The sequence below is a fragment of the Pezoporus wallicus genome, unplaced genomic scaffold (genome assembly GCF_028554395.1).
Source record: "Pezoporus wallicus isolate ANWC-B61680 ecotype Strahan unplaced genomic scaffold, APGP_CSIRO_Pwel_v1 contig_7178, whole genome shotgun sequence".
Classification (NCBI taxonomy): domain Eukaryota; kingdom Metazoa; phylum Chordata; class Aves; order Psittaciformes; family Psittacidae; genus Pezoporus; species Pezoporus wallicus.
The window spans coordinates 828866-842827 of record NW_026636884.1 but is presented as its reverse complement, the minus strand read 5'-3'; the positions used below and the strand labels follow the sequence as shown (position 1 = coordinate 842827).

General features: G+C 39.1%; 1 protein-coding gene across 8 annotated transcripts in view; it reads right to left on the bottom strand.

Annotated features, from left to right (window-relative positions):
- Nucleotides 1-13962, bottom strand: part of WDFY3 (WD repeat and FYVE domain containing 3) — a 171175-nt gene that overhangs the window by 66098 nt on the left and 91115 nt on the right. For 7 of the 8 annotated variants that reach the window (XM_057402032.1, XM_057402030.1, XM_057402029.1 and 4 more), the window contains 6 exons: nt 12342-12425; nt 6819-6996; nt 5601-5815; nt 3310-3422; nt 1651-1882; nt 105-205 (listed from right to left, as the gene is read on the bottom strand). In XM_057402032.1, coding sequence (XP_057258015.1) covers nt 105-205; nt 1651-1882; nt 3310-3422; nt 5601-5815; nt 6819-6996; nt 12342-12425 — 923 coding nt within the window. The remainder of the gene's footprint in view (nt 1-104; nt 206-1650; nt 1883-3309; nt 3423-5600; nt 5816-6818; nt 6997-12341; nt 12426-13962) is intronic. The other variant, XM_057402028.1, reaches the window with a different exon arrangement.

The following is a 13962-nucleotide window of genomic DNA, read 5'->3' as shown; positions in this document are numbered from 1 at the left end:
GTAACATCCAACATCGTAATATCACTTCACGGCTAACAAAAAACTATCAAGAGAACTAAACACTGGACACAAAACACTGCTAACAGTCATACTTGAGTACTTACCGGTTCCGATTCCACTGACAACTGCACCATCAATAAGTCCTGTTGTAACAGCATTATTTGTAGGTGCATTATGAGGAGCCAAACTTGGCAAGAAGAGGCAACTGTTAAAGAGAAGACCAGTAACACATCAGAGTCTATTAAAGTCAATATAATCGGAGTTCAATTCAAACTAACTATAGCCTAGGAAAATGCATCATAAGCACACAATCTCTCTCCTTGATTGTATTTATGAAAATTAGAAACAAATTGTCAAGATTTCTCTTTGTGAAGCTAAACTACCTCCAGTTCAAAGAGCTCTGGCAGGGTATGTCTTTGTTGTAAAGGCACAAAGACTTATGCTAATGTGGCTCCATAGCACAAGGGGCTCTGTGAGTGACCATAACTCGCTTCAGACTTTGAGACATTCTGGGCTCTCAAATAGACTGGCTTAGCTAAATATTAAAAGGATCTGGTAACTGCATACTAGTGTCCTTATTTTAAGTGTGTAAGCTCTCACAGTAATGTTACTGTGTAATGTTACAAATTAGCTGTTTGGTCCTTACAAGAGCCAGTGATGCTGAGGACACAATGGAAACAGATATGAATATGTCCCTTAGGTACTAAAAGATTGTAAGAGCCCAGACGGTTTCAGTGACAAGCCTACCTGAGCTCAAGTGAATCGCCACAGGAATTCAGCTTCCAGTTTGCATAAATTATCTTATCAGAGACAAAATGATTGCTCTTCCACTTGATGAAGAATCATCATTTTGTTGACATTTACACTTCAGCAGACTTGTGTAAGTACAATGTAGCTGAGCTGCCTGACAGAACTAGAAGTTATTTTGTTCTCATGTAAGCTATAAAGAGTTAACTTGACCACCCGTCTTGAAAGCAACAGCAGTCCATGGTTCTGGTCACTGTCATCTTCCTTTTGATTACAGCTCTCATTATGTTCTACTTCTTCCCTTTTGAAAATGAAAGCACCTCACTCAACAAGTGTTAAGAGAAAAAAAGTAAGTAAAGGCAATACTGGGTGCTAAAAGAAAAAATTAGTTAAGCAGTATATTTAGATTACGCCTCCAGTTTTTAATAATTTTTTTCCAGTTCTTTGAACTCAACATAGCTGCCTTCTCTGTTTTACTTGTATTTCCAAATTGCCCATTTCCACATTTCAAGTTCTTCAGCAATTTTAAGTGGGCTTCAGAACATATAGGCCATCCAAATAAATCCATGCACATAAATCCTAGCAACTAATCAGTTTCTACAAGGGTATGTTGGTATTCCTTTGTTTTAAAAGGCAGGTGAAATCCAGAACAGAGAGGGTGCTATCAACGTTTAGATACATACCTACTTCTACTTTCACAGATGGCAAGCAAGCATTTGTTTCAAGGCGTTAATGAATAAGAGTGGAAATTTATGTAGCTTGAATTATTCCTTTCCTTCCTACAAAGAATTCGTTTCTGGTTTGCAAACAGTCCATTAAAAATTACAAGTATTTCTCTGAAAGAAGAAAGTAAGAAAATAGTGCACTGTGCCCATCTTATTAGAGAGCACTGTGGGACCTTACCCAAACCCTTCAAGAGAAGTGTCAAACTCAATGAATGCTGGCGTAACTGACGATCCGTGAAGCCTGATATCATGTGGGGTTGTCATGGAGACCAAACACTTCACTCTCGTCAGGGGTACTGTGCTCCCTTCTGCTGGCTTGAGCAGGCTCTTGCTTATCCGATAGTGGCTGTCTTCATGCAAACTGAAGACACTGTCAGAACCCAGACCTTCCATTGAGGTAACCATGCTATCTACAGTAGAAGCCAAGAAAGAACACAGCATTGCAAAAGGGAGGCATTTTCAGGCTATTTACTCATACTTTTCAAGTACTGTTTCTAGGGCAATAGCTGAATTGTCAAACACCAATTGAAAATAAATAGAAATAAATATCCCATGCTTTGGAAACTATCAATTTCCTTTGTATTACCCTTTACTGAGACTCTCCTATGCTACAAATCAGCCAAGCTCTAAAACTCATGGGTAACAATAGTAAAGAGCACATGTGGAAGAGAGATTTGGATCAGCTGAAGCAATCTGATGGTTACAGATATTCAGTGGAGTTGTTATCAAACTGATTTATTGAACGACTGGGAAACAGATGTAACTTTCCAGTGTGAAAGTCAGAGCTGATGCGTAACTGCTGATAGAATATGAATTCTATCAGACACTCCCATGTCAGGATACCACCCAAAAATACAATGAAAATTTCCATTGCGTAATCATATGTCTGTGTATCTATAATCTAGGAATATAGTGAATATCCTATCAAAATACATTGTGAATACCTTCCCACAGTGTTATTTCCAGGACTAAAGCTGAAACTCAGTTGTTGTAGTGTCACCTCCTCCATTTTTTTTTAAAAAAGCTAATGTAAATCTATCCTTTTTCTTTAAAATTTTTAAGTTACCATGTGATCATAATTCAACACATGCTGACCACATGCTATTACAGATTTCCAGTTTACTAAGAAATAAACACATTAAAAGTGAGCAATGAAGTAAACCCATTGTGAATATTTACCATGAAAAATTAATGAATGGTTAAAAAGGGGCTTCTGAGTTTTAAATAATTAAGAGTGGGTATTCCAACCCCAGTTTCTACCTCTTTAATAAGAGAAATAATTACTACATTGAGATTCTGCCAAATTACATAAATTGTGCTTTTGTTTCTTTTTAATTCTATTTCTGTTTCATTATTAGTAATGTTAATAGCCACGTTCTTGAGTTTAGCTGAAACAAATGTAATTATGCTTTACTGTATGAATTTCAGTTATTTTAGCTGACACCTTACCGAACCCATGAGACACATTATATATAACCATGTGATGTTTAAATGAAAGTATCTGAGAAAAATATTTTTCCTTTTACTGTTAAATACTGCAATCATAGAATCTACTCAAGACTTAAAAGCAAGCTACTATCATACTTAATAGTTACTGTTCCTAAAAGTAAAAAGAGTTATAATTACCTCTCTGGATATATATTAAATACAATTACTACATCCCCTCTACTTTTAGAACTTTTACCAGTCAAACTGTTCTAATGATTTCACATTCATGCAAAGCCGGGGCTAAGTCAGGTTTTTACAGATGTGCATCTACAAATCTTATGTAAGTGTGCAACTGAGGGATGTCAGTTAAAGCATTCTTCTTGCACATTTCTAGCACTACAGCACCTACTTCTCATTTCTGGTTCAAAACTCAGTGAGCTGGGTTTGTGCACCCGGTACTGTTTCAACAGCTTTTTGTCCCAAGCTCCGCAATTCAAAGGATTTCCCAAGCGTAAAAATTCCCTAAGAAAGAAAATAAAAAAAGATTTACAAATAATTTTTTCTATTTATTTGCCTAAAATGACACCAAATTTAACACCATTTTTAAAGAAGACAGTAACGGTAATAAGCTTAGCTTTTAACTAATTAACTAATGCATAATTACAAGAAACACATTTAAACCATCCGGAAGTTTTGAACCCATGATCTCAAAAGCTGACATCAGAAAATGTGATAAAGCTCCCAACTTTCTTTTCTTAATTCCAAAGACTTAACAAGAGGCTGCCGCATCCTGTAGGAGAACATCAGGACACTCACTGATGCAAATTCAGCAAGCTGAACTCATGTGTAAAGGCAGATCATAGGCTGATGTAAGTGACCTCAGCTTTGTTTTTATCCCTGTGTCTTATTTGGCTCAGTGCTCACTACAGAGCTATTAACATCTCTACTGTCCTGGGTTCAGCAGTAGCAATCATTTTTCTCCTTCTTAGTAGCTGGTGCAGTGCTGTGGTTTTGACTTTCAGCCTGGGAACAGGGCTGACAACACCGATGTTTTTAGTTGTTGCTCAGTAATGTTTACTCTGACCAAGGACTTTCTGAGTCTCATGCTCTGCCCGAGAGGAGGGGAAGCTGGGAGGAAGCAGAGACAGGATACCTGACCCACCTGGGTTGCTCAAACTAGCCAAAGAGGTATTCCATACCACAGTACGTCACGCCCAGTATATATATATCGCTGCTCAGGTCAGGCTGGGTATCGGTCAGTGGGTGATGAGCAGCTGTATTCTCTTCCCTTGTTATTTCCCCTATCATTATTATTATTGGTGGTAGCAGTAATGGTTTTGTGTTATACCTTTGTTACTGGATTGTTCTTATGGGAGTTAAATTCTTCCAATTCTCCTCCCCATACCCTTGGGACTCCTGGGGGGAGTGAGCAAGGGGCTGCGTGGTTCTGAGTTACCAGCTGCGCTTAAACCATGAGATTTAAATATAGATAACTGTAGTATCTATATCTACAGCTACATAGGCTATCAATATCTATGCTTGTGATGTGACTACCAGCAAGCATGCTTCTTTGTAGCTGTGTCACAAGTGATTCTGCATATCACCGAAGTGAATTGAGCAGCTGTCCTGGTTGCAGGTCAGCCAGTCAGATACCCATAGGAGATAATACAATGAACTTCCTTATCCCAGCATCACAGGATAGTTTGGGTCAGAAGGAACCTTTACAGATCATCTTGTCTAACCCCTCTGCCGTGGGCTGGGACATCTTTCACTATACTGGGGTGCTTAAAGCCCTGTCCAACATGAGCTCGAAAACTTTTAATGATGGGGCATCCAAAGCTTCTCTGGGCAACCTGTTCCAGTGGTTGTCTCATGACTCTCATTGTAAAAAAGTTTCTTCCCTATGTCCAATCTCAAATCACACACTTTTAGTTTTAAACCCTTGCCCCTTGTTCTGTCACTAAAGACCCTAGTAAAATGTGTCTTGTTTTTAATAAGCCCCTTTTTATATTGAAATACCACAAAAAGGTGACCCAGAATCTAGCAAGCAATGCAACCATCATACAATTGGGTGGGTATTTAAGAAATGATTCAAAGTATGCTCATAAACTTTTCAAGCTTGATTTTCTAGTACTAGCATAGATGTACAAACCTACTTGCGTGAACATGCAGAAAGATCAACTTTTTAAAGCTACTTATCCCCAGATATTTCCAGACAACTCTTCTATCACATTCCTGCATTTCCTTCACACAAACTAAAGTGCTAAACAAAACTGCTGGCCTGAAGCTTTTCCAGTCTAAGGTATTTAACATTGCACAGAAAAGTCAAGGAGTCCATTCTCATGTTTCCTCTTCCTGAGGACCTAGCCAGGAATGGCATTTTTGATACCCTCTCAAGATTTGCAAAAAAAGAAAGCAAGCATTTAACTTCAATACAATCTCTGTGAAAAACACCAAATAGATTTCCCTGCTCAACACTTCTCCCTCTTCCCCAACCCTACAATTCCCAAAGTCTCCAGGGTTACATGCTGATTAACAGAAGTAAGACAGTCTATTTGATTAGAAATCAAATGGGATCCTGTGCAATCACTACCACACAGGGTAACTTTAGATTTCTACCAATCTGAGCCATTTACAGCCAGCTAGCAACAGTGCAGGCAGCTGCTCAGCTCAACTGGACTTCAATGCTATTGCTCTGACCTCAACACCATTGGCTGCAGTGCCTGGGATGCCAGCCTTTCAAACATCCTTTGGAGTGGAGGATGCAGTGAGTGGTCCTCGTCAGCCAGAGCAGCGCTGCATCTCTGCAGAAGCCGTGCATGGAGCCCAGCTTCACACATGACTTGCTGATTTCTCTCTGTGTGAACTAGAGACTGGAGGATATTTGCCACTGCCAGCTGGAGATCCAGTGCATGCTGAAATAAAGAAGAGCACACAACTTGAAAAGACACAAGCTGAGAAGGCAAATAAATGAAAGCTCATATGCATAATAATGAAAAGGAAACTATCATTGTCAATAAATACATAAAGCATCCTATACTTATATGTGTATATGTGTGTGTTGGGGGAGGGCGTGCACGTGTGGGTGTGTGAAGAGACTCTTCCATCTCTTTATAGAAAAGGGTAAGTTATATGATTATCATGATCACTGTAAAGAAAAAAATTCAGATAGTGATAAATTAAACTAATCTCCACTTTTCACCAGCAGAAATGAGTGAGTTCCCTGTTCTTCAGGGAAGACATCTCCAACAAAAAATACTTAAGCAACTTAAAAAATGTCAGACAAAACCTTTATACAAATCATCAGTAGAGGTTTTGGCTTGGGAATTGTACAATGCAGGCAGTGCAATTTGTAACTTAGACCATATTCCAGCTATCTCAAACAGCACATATACACCAAGCTATAATGTCCAATCCTGTTTCCTCCTCATTAACACCTAATACATCAGGAAAACATGAATTAACCATACTGCTTGGAAACTTACTTGATGGCCATATAAGACCTTTCTTTAGATTTACATTGTTGCCAGGAGGTTGAAAGAGACAAACAAAACAGTCTATGAAGTAAAACAATTTCTATCAGACCTCTATGCCACTAGCTATTCATATCAGAGAATCACAGAATTTGGGTTTGGGTTGGAAGAGACCTTAAATATCATCTAGTTCCAACCCCCCGTAAACCTTCCACTAGACCAGGTTGCTCCAAGTCCCGTCCAACCTGGCCTTGGACACTGCCAGGGACGGGGCAGCCACAACCTCTCTGGGCAACCTGCTCCAGTGGCTCAGAACCTCAATTCTTTTGGTCTGTAAAACATACTAGTTTCTCAGCAAAAACCGAGAGGACATCATCAGTTTTCCTATTTCCCATAGCCATCCTTTTTCACAGTCACTCTCAAAGACAGTAAAATTTTTCCCTACCTCTGGGTGTGTAGCTGATCCAACAGAGGCCAGAAGATCCAACATTGCAAGCATAGCACCAGGGTGGATAATAACTGCATCAGAGCTGTGTATGGATGTAGGTCCTGTTTGGAGTTTCACATCAGCTATGTTTTTCTGAGGGCAAACAGGAGGTGTTGAAACAGAATGATATGCATGCCTGCAGGATAGAAAACATCCCATGGTTACAACACCCATCTGTTATGAGCTTTTAATTTTTCAAACAGCTGTGAAGTTGAACTGTCTATAGACATTACTGCCTTCTCCTCCCTCAGTCAGACCAAGTGCTTTCCTCTTCTCAAACCTGTTGGACATGTTTCCCCAAACACAATCTGGAATTGTTTCAATTTCTCAACTATGTTTGAATTCAGATGTCTTTTTCCCCAGGTGCTACAGAGATTGAAGGTTGCCTTTATTGCCTCCCTCTTTTCAGTCTAGTTGCAGTGGCAGCACACAGCAACATCAGCATTCAAGCTACCGCTGTGCCTCTTCTAGGGGCTGAATGGGTTTCTCCCCATTTCCTTTTCATTAACAGCTGATTATAAAAAGGGCTACCACAGAATTCTTGGCAATCTCTAATTAGCCTACAGGAAGAGAAAGTTGGTCTCGGTGTATATTTGTGCCAGCAGTCCATATGCTCTCAGTCCATGACTGCTATGGCAATTTAGTTTTACAGTAAGCTGCTTCAGTCAGATCCAGGGAAAACAGGCTTTGGCACACTGGCTTAGAAGCAATCACTTGTGCTGAGAGCTGTAGACACATTGCTCATTGAAACTCTGAGGTATCGGCTTGATGCCATTCTTCTTTCAGCACACACAAACAGACAAACAGCATGAGCAGCTTACTGAACATATGCTTTCAAGATGGTACTTTAGAAGCAAAAGTTAGCTCAAAAGACTCATGCTCACCACAGACAAAATCTTCCCAAAAACCCAACCAAACCCATCCATATTCTCACAGTATTTATCATATATGCTTATTTGTAAGAAGAAACAAACTATATAACAATATTTCTTGAAGAAATATTGCCTGCTGTTTTACAAGCAAATACAGCTAAAAATGGTTCCCTTCCTTATCAGACCACCTGAAAAAGGCATTTCCTCTCTCCTGTTCTCAATGATAGATGTCTACCTAAGTCCTAACCCTAATAGAAATAACACTTAGAGACTCACTATGCCTCACCCATTAGGCACTTCCAACTAGGAAATCTGCTCCTGTGAAAAATAGGACATAGATGGGAAATGAAGAAGGCTGCAAGTGCAATTCTGTCCTAAACACCTTGAAGGTTACATCTCAAACACACACAGACTGCAAAGATCAATGTCACTTGTGGGGGAAGGCTGAAGCAACGGGTTACTTAGCCTAAGAGAGGACACTAGGAAGCATAGCATGATGTTCTTGTGCTGGCTGGAAAACGGGCTGGATAAATAATGTTCCAGCAAAAGCATTCCTATTGAAAAGGCTCATGGCAGATCAACAACTGGCATCTGAACAATCCAATGGCACTTTTTAAAAGGCCATTTTTGAAGAAAGATGAAACTACTGATGCTTTACTTATTTCGATAATATTTATAGAAACATAAAATAGTATAGCAATGCTATTGTAACCAATCACATAAAAAAAAAACTTACTAAATCAATTTTCCTAGTGTTTTTACAATCTCTCTAACCGTCAATTTCCTAAACTTCTCTAGGAGACTCACCAATTGAAACATCTGGCAGATATAGGAAGGCTTTAAAATACTCTTTTAAAACTAAATGGAATTAAGTACAGCAGAACCACCAGTAATAATATTATAGAGATGTTATCTCAACCCTTTTGTCTGTTGTAAAATAGACTGAAACACAGGCAATTCTCATGCAACCAACAGCCCTCCTTTTCATCTGAAGAAAACTTCCACCTCTTTCCAATGACACTTTGAGTGTCTCAATGCAAGTTTTACAGCATATAGTTTAGAAACTAAATACCCACATAAATTTAAGAATGCTCTTCAGTCTAGTAAAATTCCACTCCCCGATGCATTCTTGAAGATCAAGCTTCTGCCCACTTTCAAGCACAAATTTTACCTTTAACATCCTGAGCTGCACTATCACATTCACCTCATGAGGTAAACTGTGAGGATAATAACGGGGTAGTATATAGAGAAAACCTAATAAAAACCCAAGTCATTGCTCAGTATGATTCATGAACAAGCATGTGATCCTGGTCTCAAATGGCCTTGACTTCAACACGCTATACAACAGACTGAGAAGGGGATATAGTCAAGACTAGGCAATTTGCTTTTCTGCTAGCAATCTAAGTAAAAGTTGTGTCCTTAGAGCATGTATTACTGAAAGTTTTTCACATAATTTTAAAATACCTTCTAGGTTTAGTTTTTCCATATAAGGTGTACTTGCATTAAAACAACAACAAAAAGCAGTTCAGAAAGCTTTCTCTAGACAGGAACAAGAAAATAGACCCTACAAAATCCTGCCAAAGAATTCATTGAATGTTGCAGGTTACAAAACCTGTAATAAATTTAGCCATGCTTATACATTCTTTGTATGATCTGCTTAAGGGAGAAGAAAGGAAGAAGTGGACAATGGAAAAAGGCAGTGTACTGAAGATGACAAATATAATTTAACAGAACCTAAATTACATAATTAAATACAACCCTTGATGAGAATTATAACATTTTCACTTCAGAAGAAATAAGTAAAATTCATTGTAGATAAACCCCCTGCATATCATTCCCCAAAAGTGATAACCATCCAAATTTGTAAAAACAAAGGCTAAAAGTATTTTAAAGTCAAAGCTACATTCTATTCTGTACTTCACCCTGCCAGGCAGCCTCTCAAAAAAAGAAAAGAAAAAAGAAAAAAAAAATTTTTTTTCAAAATTGTGAGAATGCCCTGTTAAGGCTTTTCTGCCAAAATTTACAGCTATCAAACAACTGGCAAAGCTGTAGTTCTTGATTCAAATTACACAGTGTGGCTGGAAGAACAATGTATTCCCAGTAGCAGGAAGGACAGCTGTGTACCACTATCCCAGTGCACAAGCTGGAGAAGCCCTACCTGCTCTTTTTACAGAAAGGGTAACATTTGGAAGGCACCATTTCTCAGGGAAATACAAGCTTTGAGAAGTGGTAGACATGTCTGAGAGAGAATATTAGCATATTTATGTATCCAGAACCATTCTAGACTGTGTGCATCAAAACCAGAAGTGTACTATTTTTTTGCAAGAATTGCTCTTTTAGCCAAACAACACCTCTCCCTGAGGCACATCTCTTACGAGTTAAAAGGCAGAAAACCAGGCCACAGCAGCAACAGAGATCCCAGGAAGCAAAGTAAAGGAGACAGAAAACAGTAAGAGAACAGCAAACACTTCCCTCAGAAGAGTCAGCTTCAACAGAATCTGACCACATCTGACAGCTAAAAAGAGGAAAAAAAGAAAACCAAGTAACATTGGACTACAAACTCCAAACTGCTTATTTTTGAAAGTAGAAAGATCCCAGGTACTGGCACTGAATTCACTAGGAATGACAAACATGAAGCTGAACAACTGTGAGAAAGTAGACAGCTGATCAAACAGACTTTTTGAAAGCCCTAGCCCTGTCTATTTTTTAATTGAAAATAGTCTTTTACAAAAGAGATCTGAAATGTAGCCCAGACCTGCATAATCATTATTTCTGTCCACTTTTGCTTTGAGTCTTACACAATTGTTATTAGGCAAAGGCCTTTTTTGCTTGTGAAGATCCAAGTCAAACATACTCCTTTACCTCAGAAAGTACCCACATTAATATACTAGTGCTTACCTGAATTGCCCAAAGCACCCCACAGGGATACTGACCTTTTAAACTATCCAGTATTAAAAAGGAAGACTAACATATCTATTCATACACACATTTATTTATATTTTAATTACCAGGCTGCATCAACTACCCATGCGGTACTCTTTCGCTCATTACACCCTGAAATCAGCTCCTGTTTGGCAGGCACTGGATGGGTTCTGCTTTGCATACCCATATGTTTGAGTAATTAGAATCATAGAATAGTAAGGGTTGGAAAGGACCTTAAGATCATCTAGTTCCAACCCCTCCCTGCCACGAGCAGGGACACCTCACACTAAACCATCTCACCCAAGGCTCTGTCCAACCTGGCCTTGAACACTGCCAGGGATGGAGCATTCACAACCTCCCTGGGCAACCCATTCCAGTGCCTCACCACCCTCACAGTAAAGAACTTCTTCCTTATATCCAGTCTAAACTTCCCCTGTTTAAGTTTTAACCCGTTACCCCTTGTCCTGTCACTAAAGTCCCTAATGAAGAGTCCCTCCCCAGCATCCCTATAGGCCCCCTTCAGATACTGGAAGGCTGCTATGAGGTCTCCACACAGCCTTCTCTTCTCCAGGCTGAACAGCCCCAACTTTCTCAGCCTATTTTCATACGGGAGGTGCTCCAGTGCCCTGATCATCCTCGTGGCCTTCCTCTGGACTTCTTCCAACAGTCCCATGTCCTTTTAGGTGAACCTGAGCAGCCATGCTAGTTACCCCTGGGAGAACAGCAAAATGTAGTAAAGGAAAGAGCAAGCCATAATGCTAGAGATTAATATTGTGAATGAAGCTGTAAAAAGCCTCCACAGAAAACAGTCACAGAATGACTGTATTTTCCACACATGACACCTACACCTCAGATAACCCAGTCTTCCAAATGTTGTTTTGGCCTTCAAAAGTGAATGCCTGCCTAACCTGCATCTTCAGATAACGAATGGCTACCCCCTTCCCTACAGGCTCCAGGAAAAAAAATCTCCTTTTCATCATTTGCACAGGCCTTTAAGTCACATTGTAGGTGGATCAGTAAACATTTTTGTTTGTTTTTAAAGAAAAAAAATAAACTATCACACATTAGGATGCAAAAAAAAAAAAAAAAGATAGTAGCTTGGTAAGGAACGTGGGTACTAGGATTTCTGAATTGTGCCATTTGTGCTTTCTTTCCAAGCCTTTTAATTTAGCATGCCTCTACATCATTTGGTATTCAAGTACTGACAGATTCATTCTCAATTTTTAATTCTTTGCAATTACTAATAAATGAGCACCTTCACAAGCCATCCACCTTCCTACTGAAAGTACCTTTTCTTGAAAAATTACTCAAGCAAAAAGAAATCCTGCTGTATTACTTGATCTACTAGCACAGTCTGAATTTCTTTGAACTGCTCCTGAAAGTGCCATTTATACATCCCTTAGATCATTTCTTCTACTAGACCTTATTTGGTTTTGAATCATGAACTTAAGTGTAAGTGCTTCAGGAGTCTGGAGACACCTCTAATCTCACCCATTAGCATCACTACCTAGGATTCACTATGAAATACACCTTTACATTTATTTTATCCAGTAAATACACAAGCAAAAAAGCACACTTTGGGAAAAATAGCAGCTTGAGAGGAAAGAAAGAGAAAGCACAAGCCAAGAAACACAACAGTGAGAGAGAAATCAGAAGCAAGATCAACTTCTCTTTGAAGGGTCGGTACCTTTTCCTGGACAAAGCTGGCGTACCCCAGGGAGAGGGGAGAGAAGTCTCATTTGTCAGGCAAGGAGGGATCTGTTCTGCACGACTACAGACAAAACAGACAGGGGTAGGACAGATAGGTTAGAGAAGAAACCAGAGGCCATAAGCTTATTAGTTTTACCAAAGCACCAAAAAATTCATTACTGGGATCCATTCTCCAGAAACAACACAGGCGACAAAGGACACTGCTGAACGACACGCATCGGGTAAACATACAGGCATGCAAAATATGTACTTGTTTCATTGCATGATGCTGCAGTGCTTGTTCATTACTCTGCAAAGGTTTATTGATATGATCACACTCACGAAACAAAACATCTTCTAATGTTAAACAGTGAAAATTGAGAGGAGAAAGTAAAGCCTCAGTAAATTAACAGTTAGGTACCATTTAACTAACATGGGTAAGAAATAAAATCAAAGTCAACTTAACAAATAATGATGATCAAAAACTCTGAGAAAAAAGGCAGGATGCAGTTATTGAAGATGAGAGAAAAAAAAAGGAACTTAAAAATGTATCTTATACAACACCACCATGGGATTTACTTACCACATTGATTCCTCATACTCCAGTTAGTCAATGTTATATAGTATGTACAATGCATTCTTAATACACATTTTCCTTACCCTATCTGAATGCTTTAATAATACTTTAAAATTCTACCAAGTAAATTGATTTCTGTGCTTGGCTTTTATTTGTTTTGGAGGGGTTTTGTTTGTATTTTTTGGGGGGGTGTGGTTTGGAGGTTTTTTTGGTTGGTTGTTTTTCTAAACAAGAGAAAAGCATTTAGATTTGCTGCTTTGTTGGCAAAATGTTCATTAACAAACCCATGAAGTTTGCATTTTATTAGTCACTTAGTTTAAGAAGCCTGAGCAACTGGCAGCTCTATTAATATCTCAACATACAGAGACAATGCTTGGAAAAATCAGACCCTGTGTTATACTAACTGGGTGGCCCATCTTATTAAAAGAGTGTCACATGCATCAAATAGCTGGGGTGCAGAAGCTCCAAGGCTCCAGAAATGAAGCTTAGGTCTGTGTTTTACTGTTTTGTACTTCAAATTCTGTGAAAGAACTACTGCAAGACAAGCCTATTATTTTCAATGCATACTTCAGTAAGTTTTGTAATTTTGAATCAACTTTAAGACATACATTACTGTTCATTTCAAATCTCAAGTATAACTTAAATTCTAGTTGTTTAACACTGTGTCTCCCAGTTACAGACTAGCCAGAACTTTACAGAATGTGCCAATCCATCAAAATGTTCAGTCTATGTGCGTTTAGTAAAGAGGAAAGGAGACTGAGGAAGAGACCTTAGCACTCTCCACAACTGTCTGAAAGGAGCTTGTAGCAAGGTGGGTGTTGGTCTCTTCTCACAGATAACACAAATTGGACAAGCGGAAATGGCCTCAAATTGTGGCAGGGGAGGTTTTGATTGGATAGTAGGAAAAATTTCTTCACAGAAATGAATGTCAAGCACTGGAATAGGCTGCCTAGGGAAGTGGTGGAGACACCATCCTTGGAGGCATGCAAAAAATGTATAGCTGTGGCACTTAGGGACATGGTTTAGTGGTGGACTTGGCAGT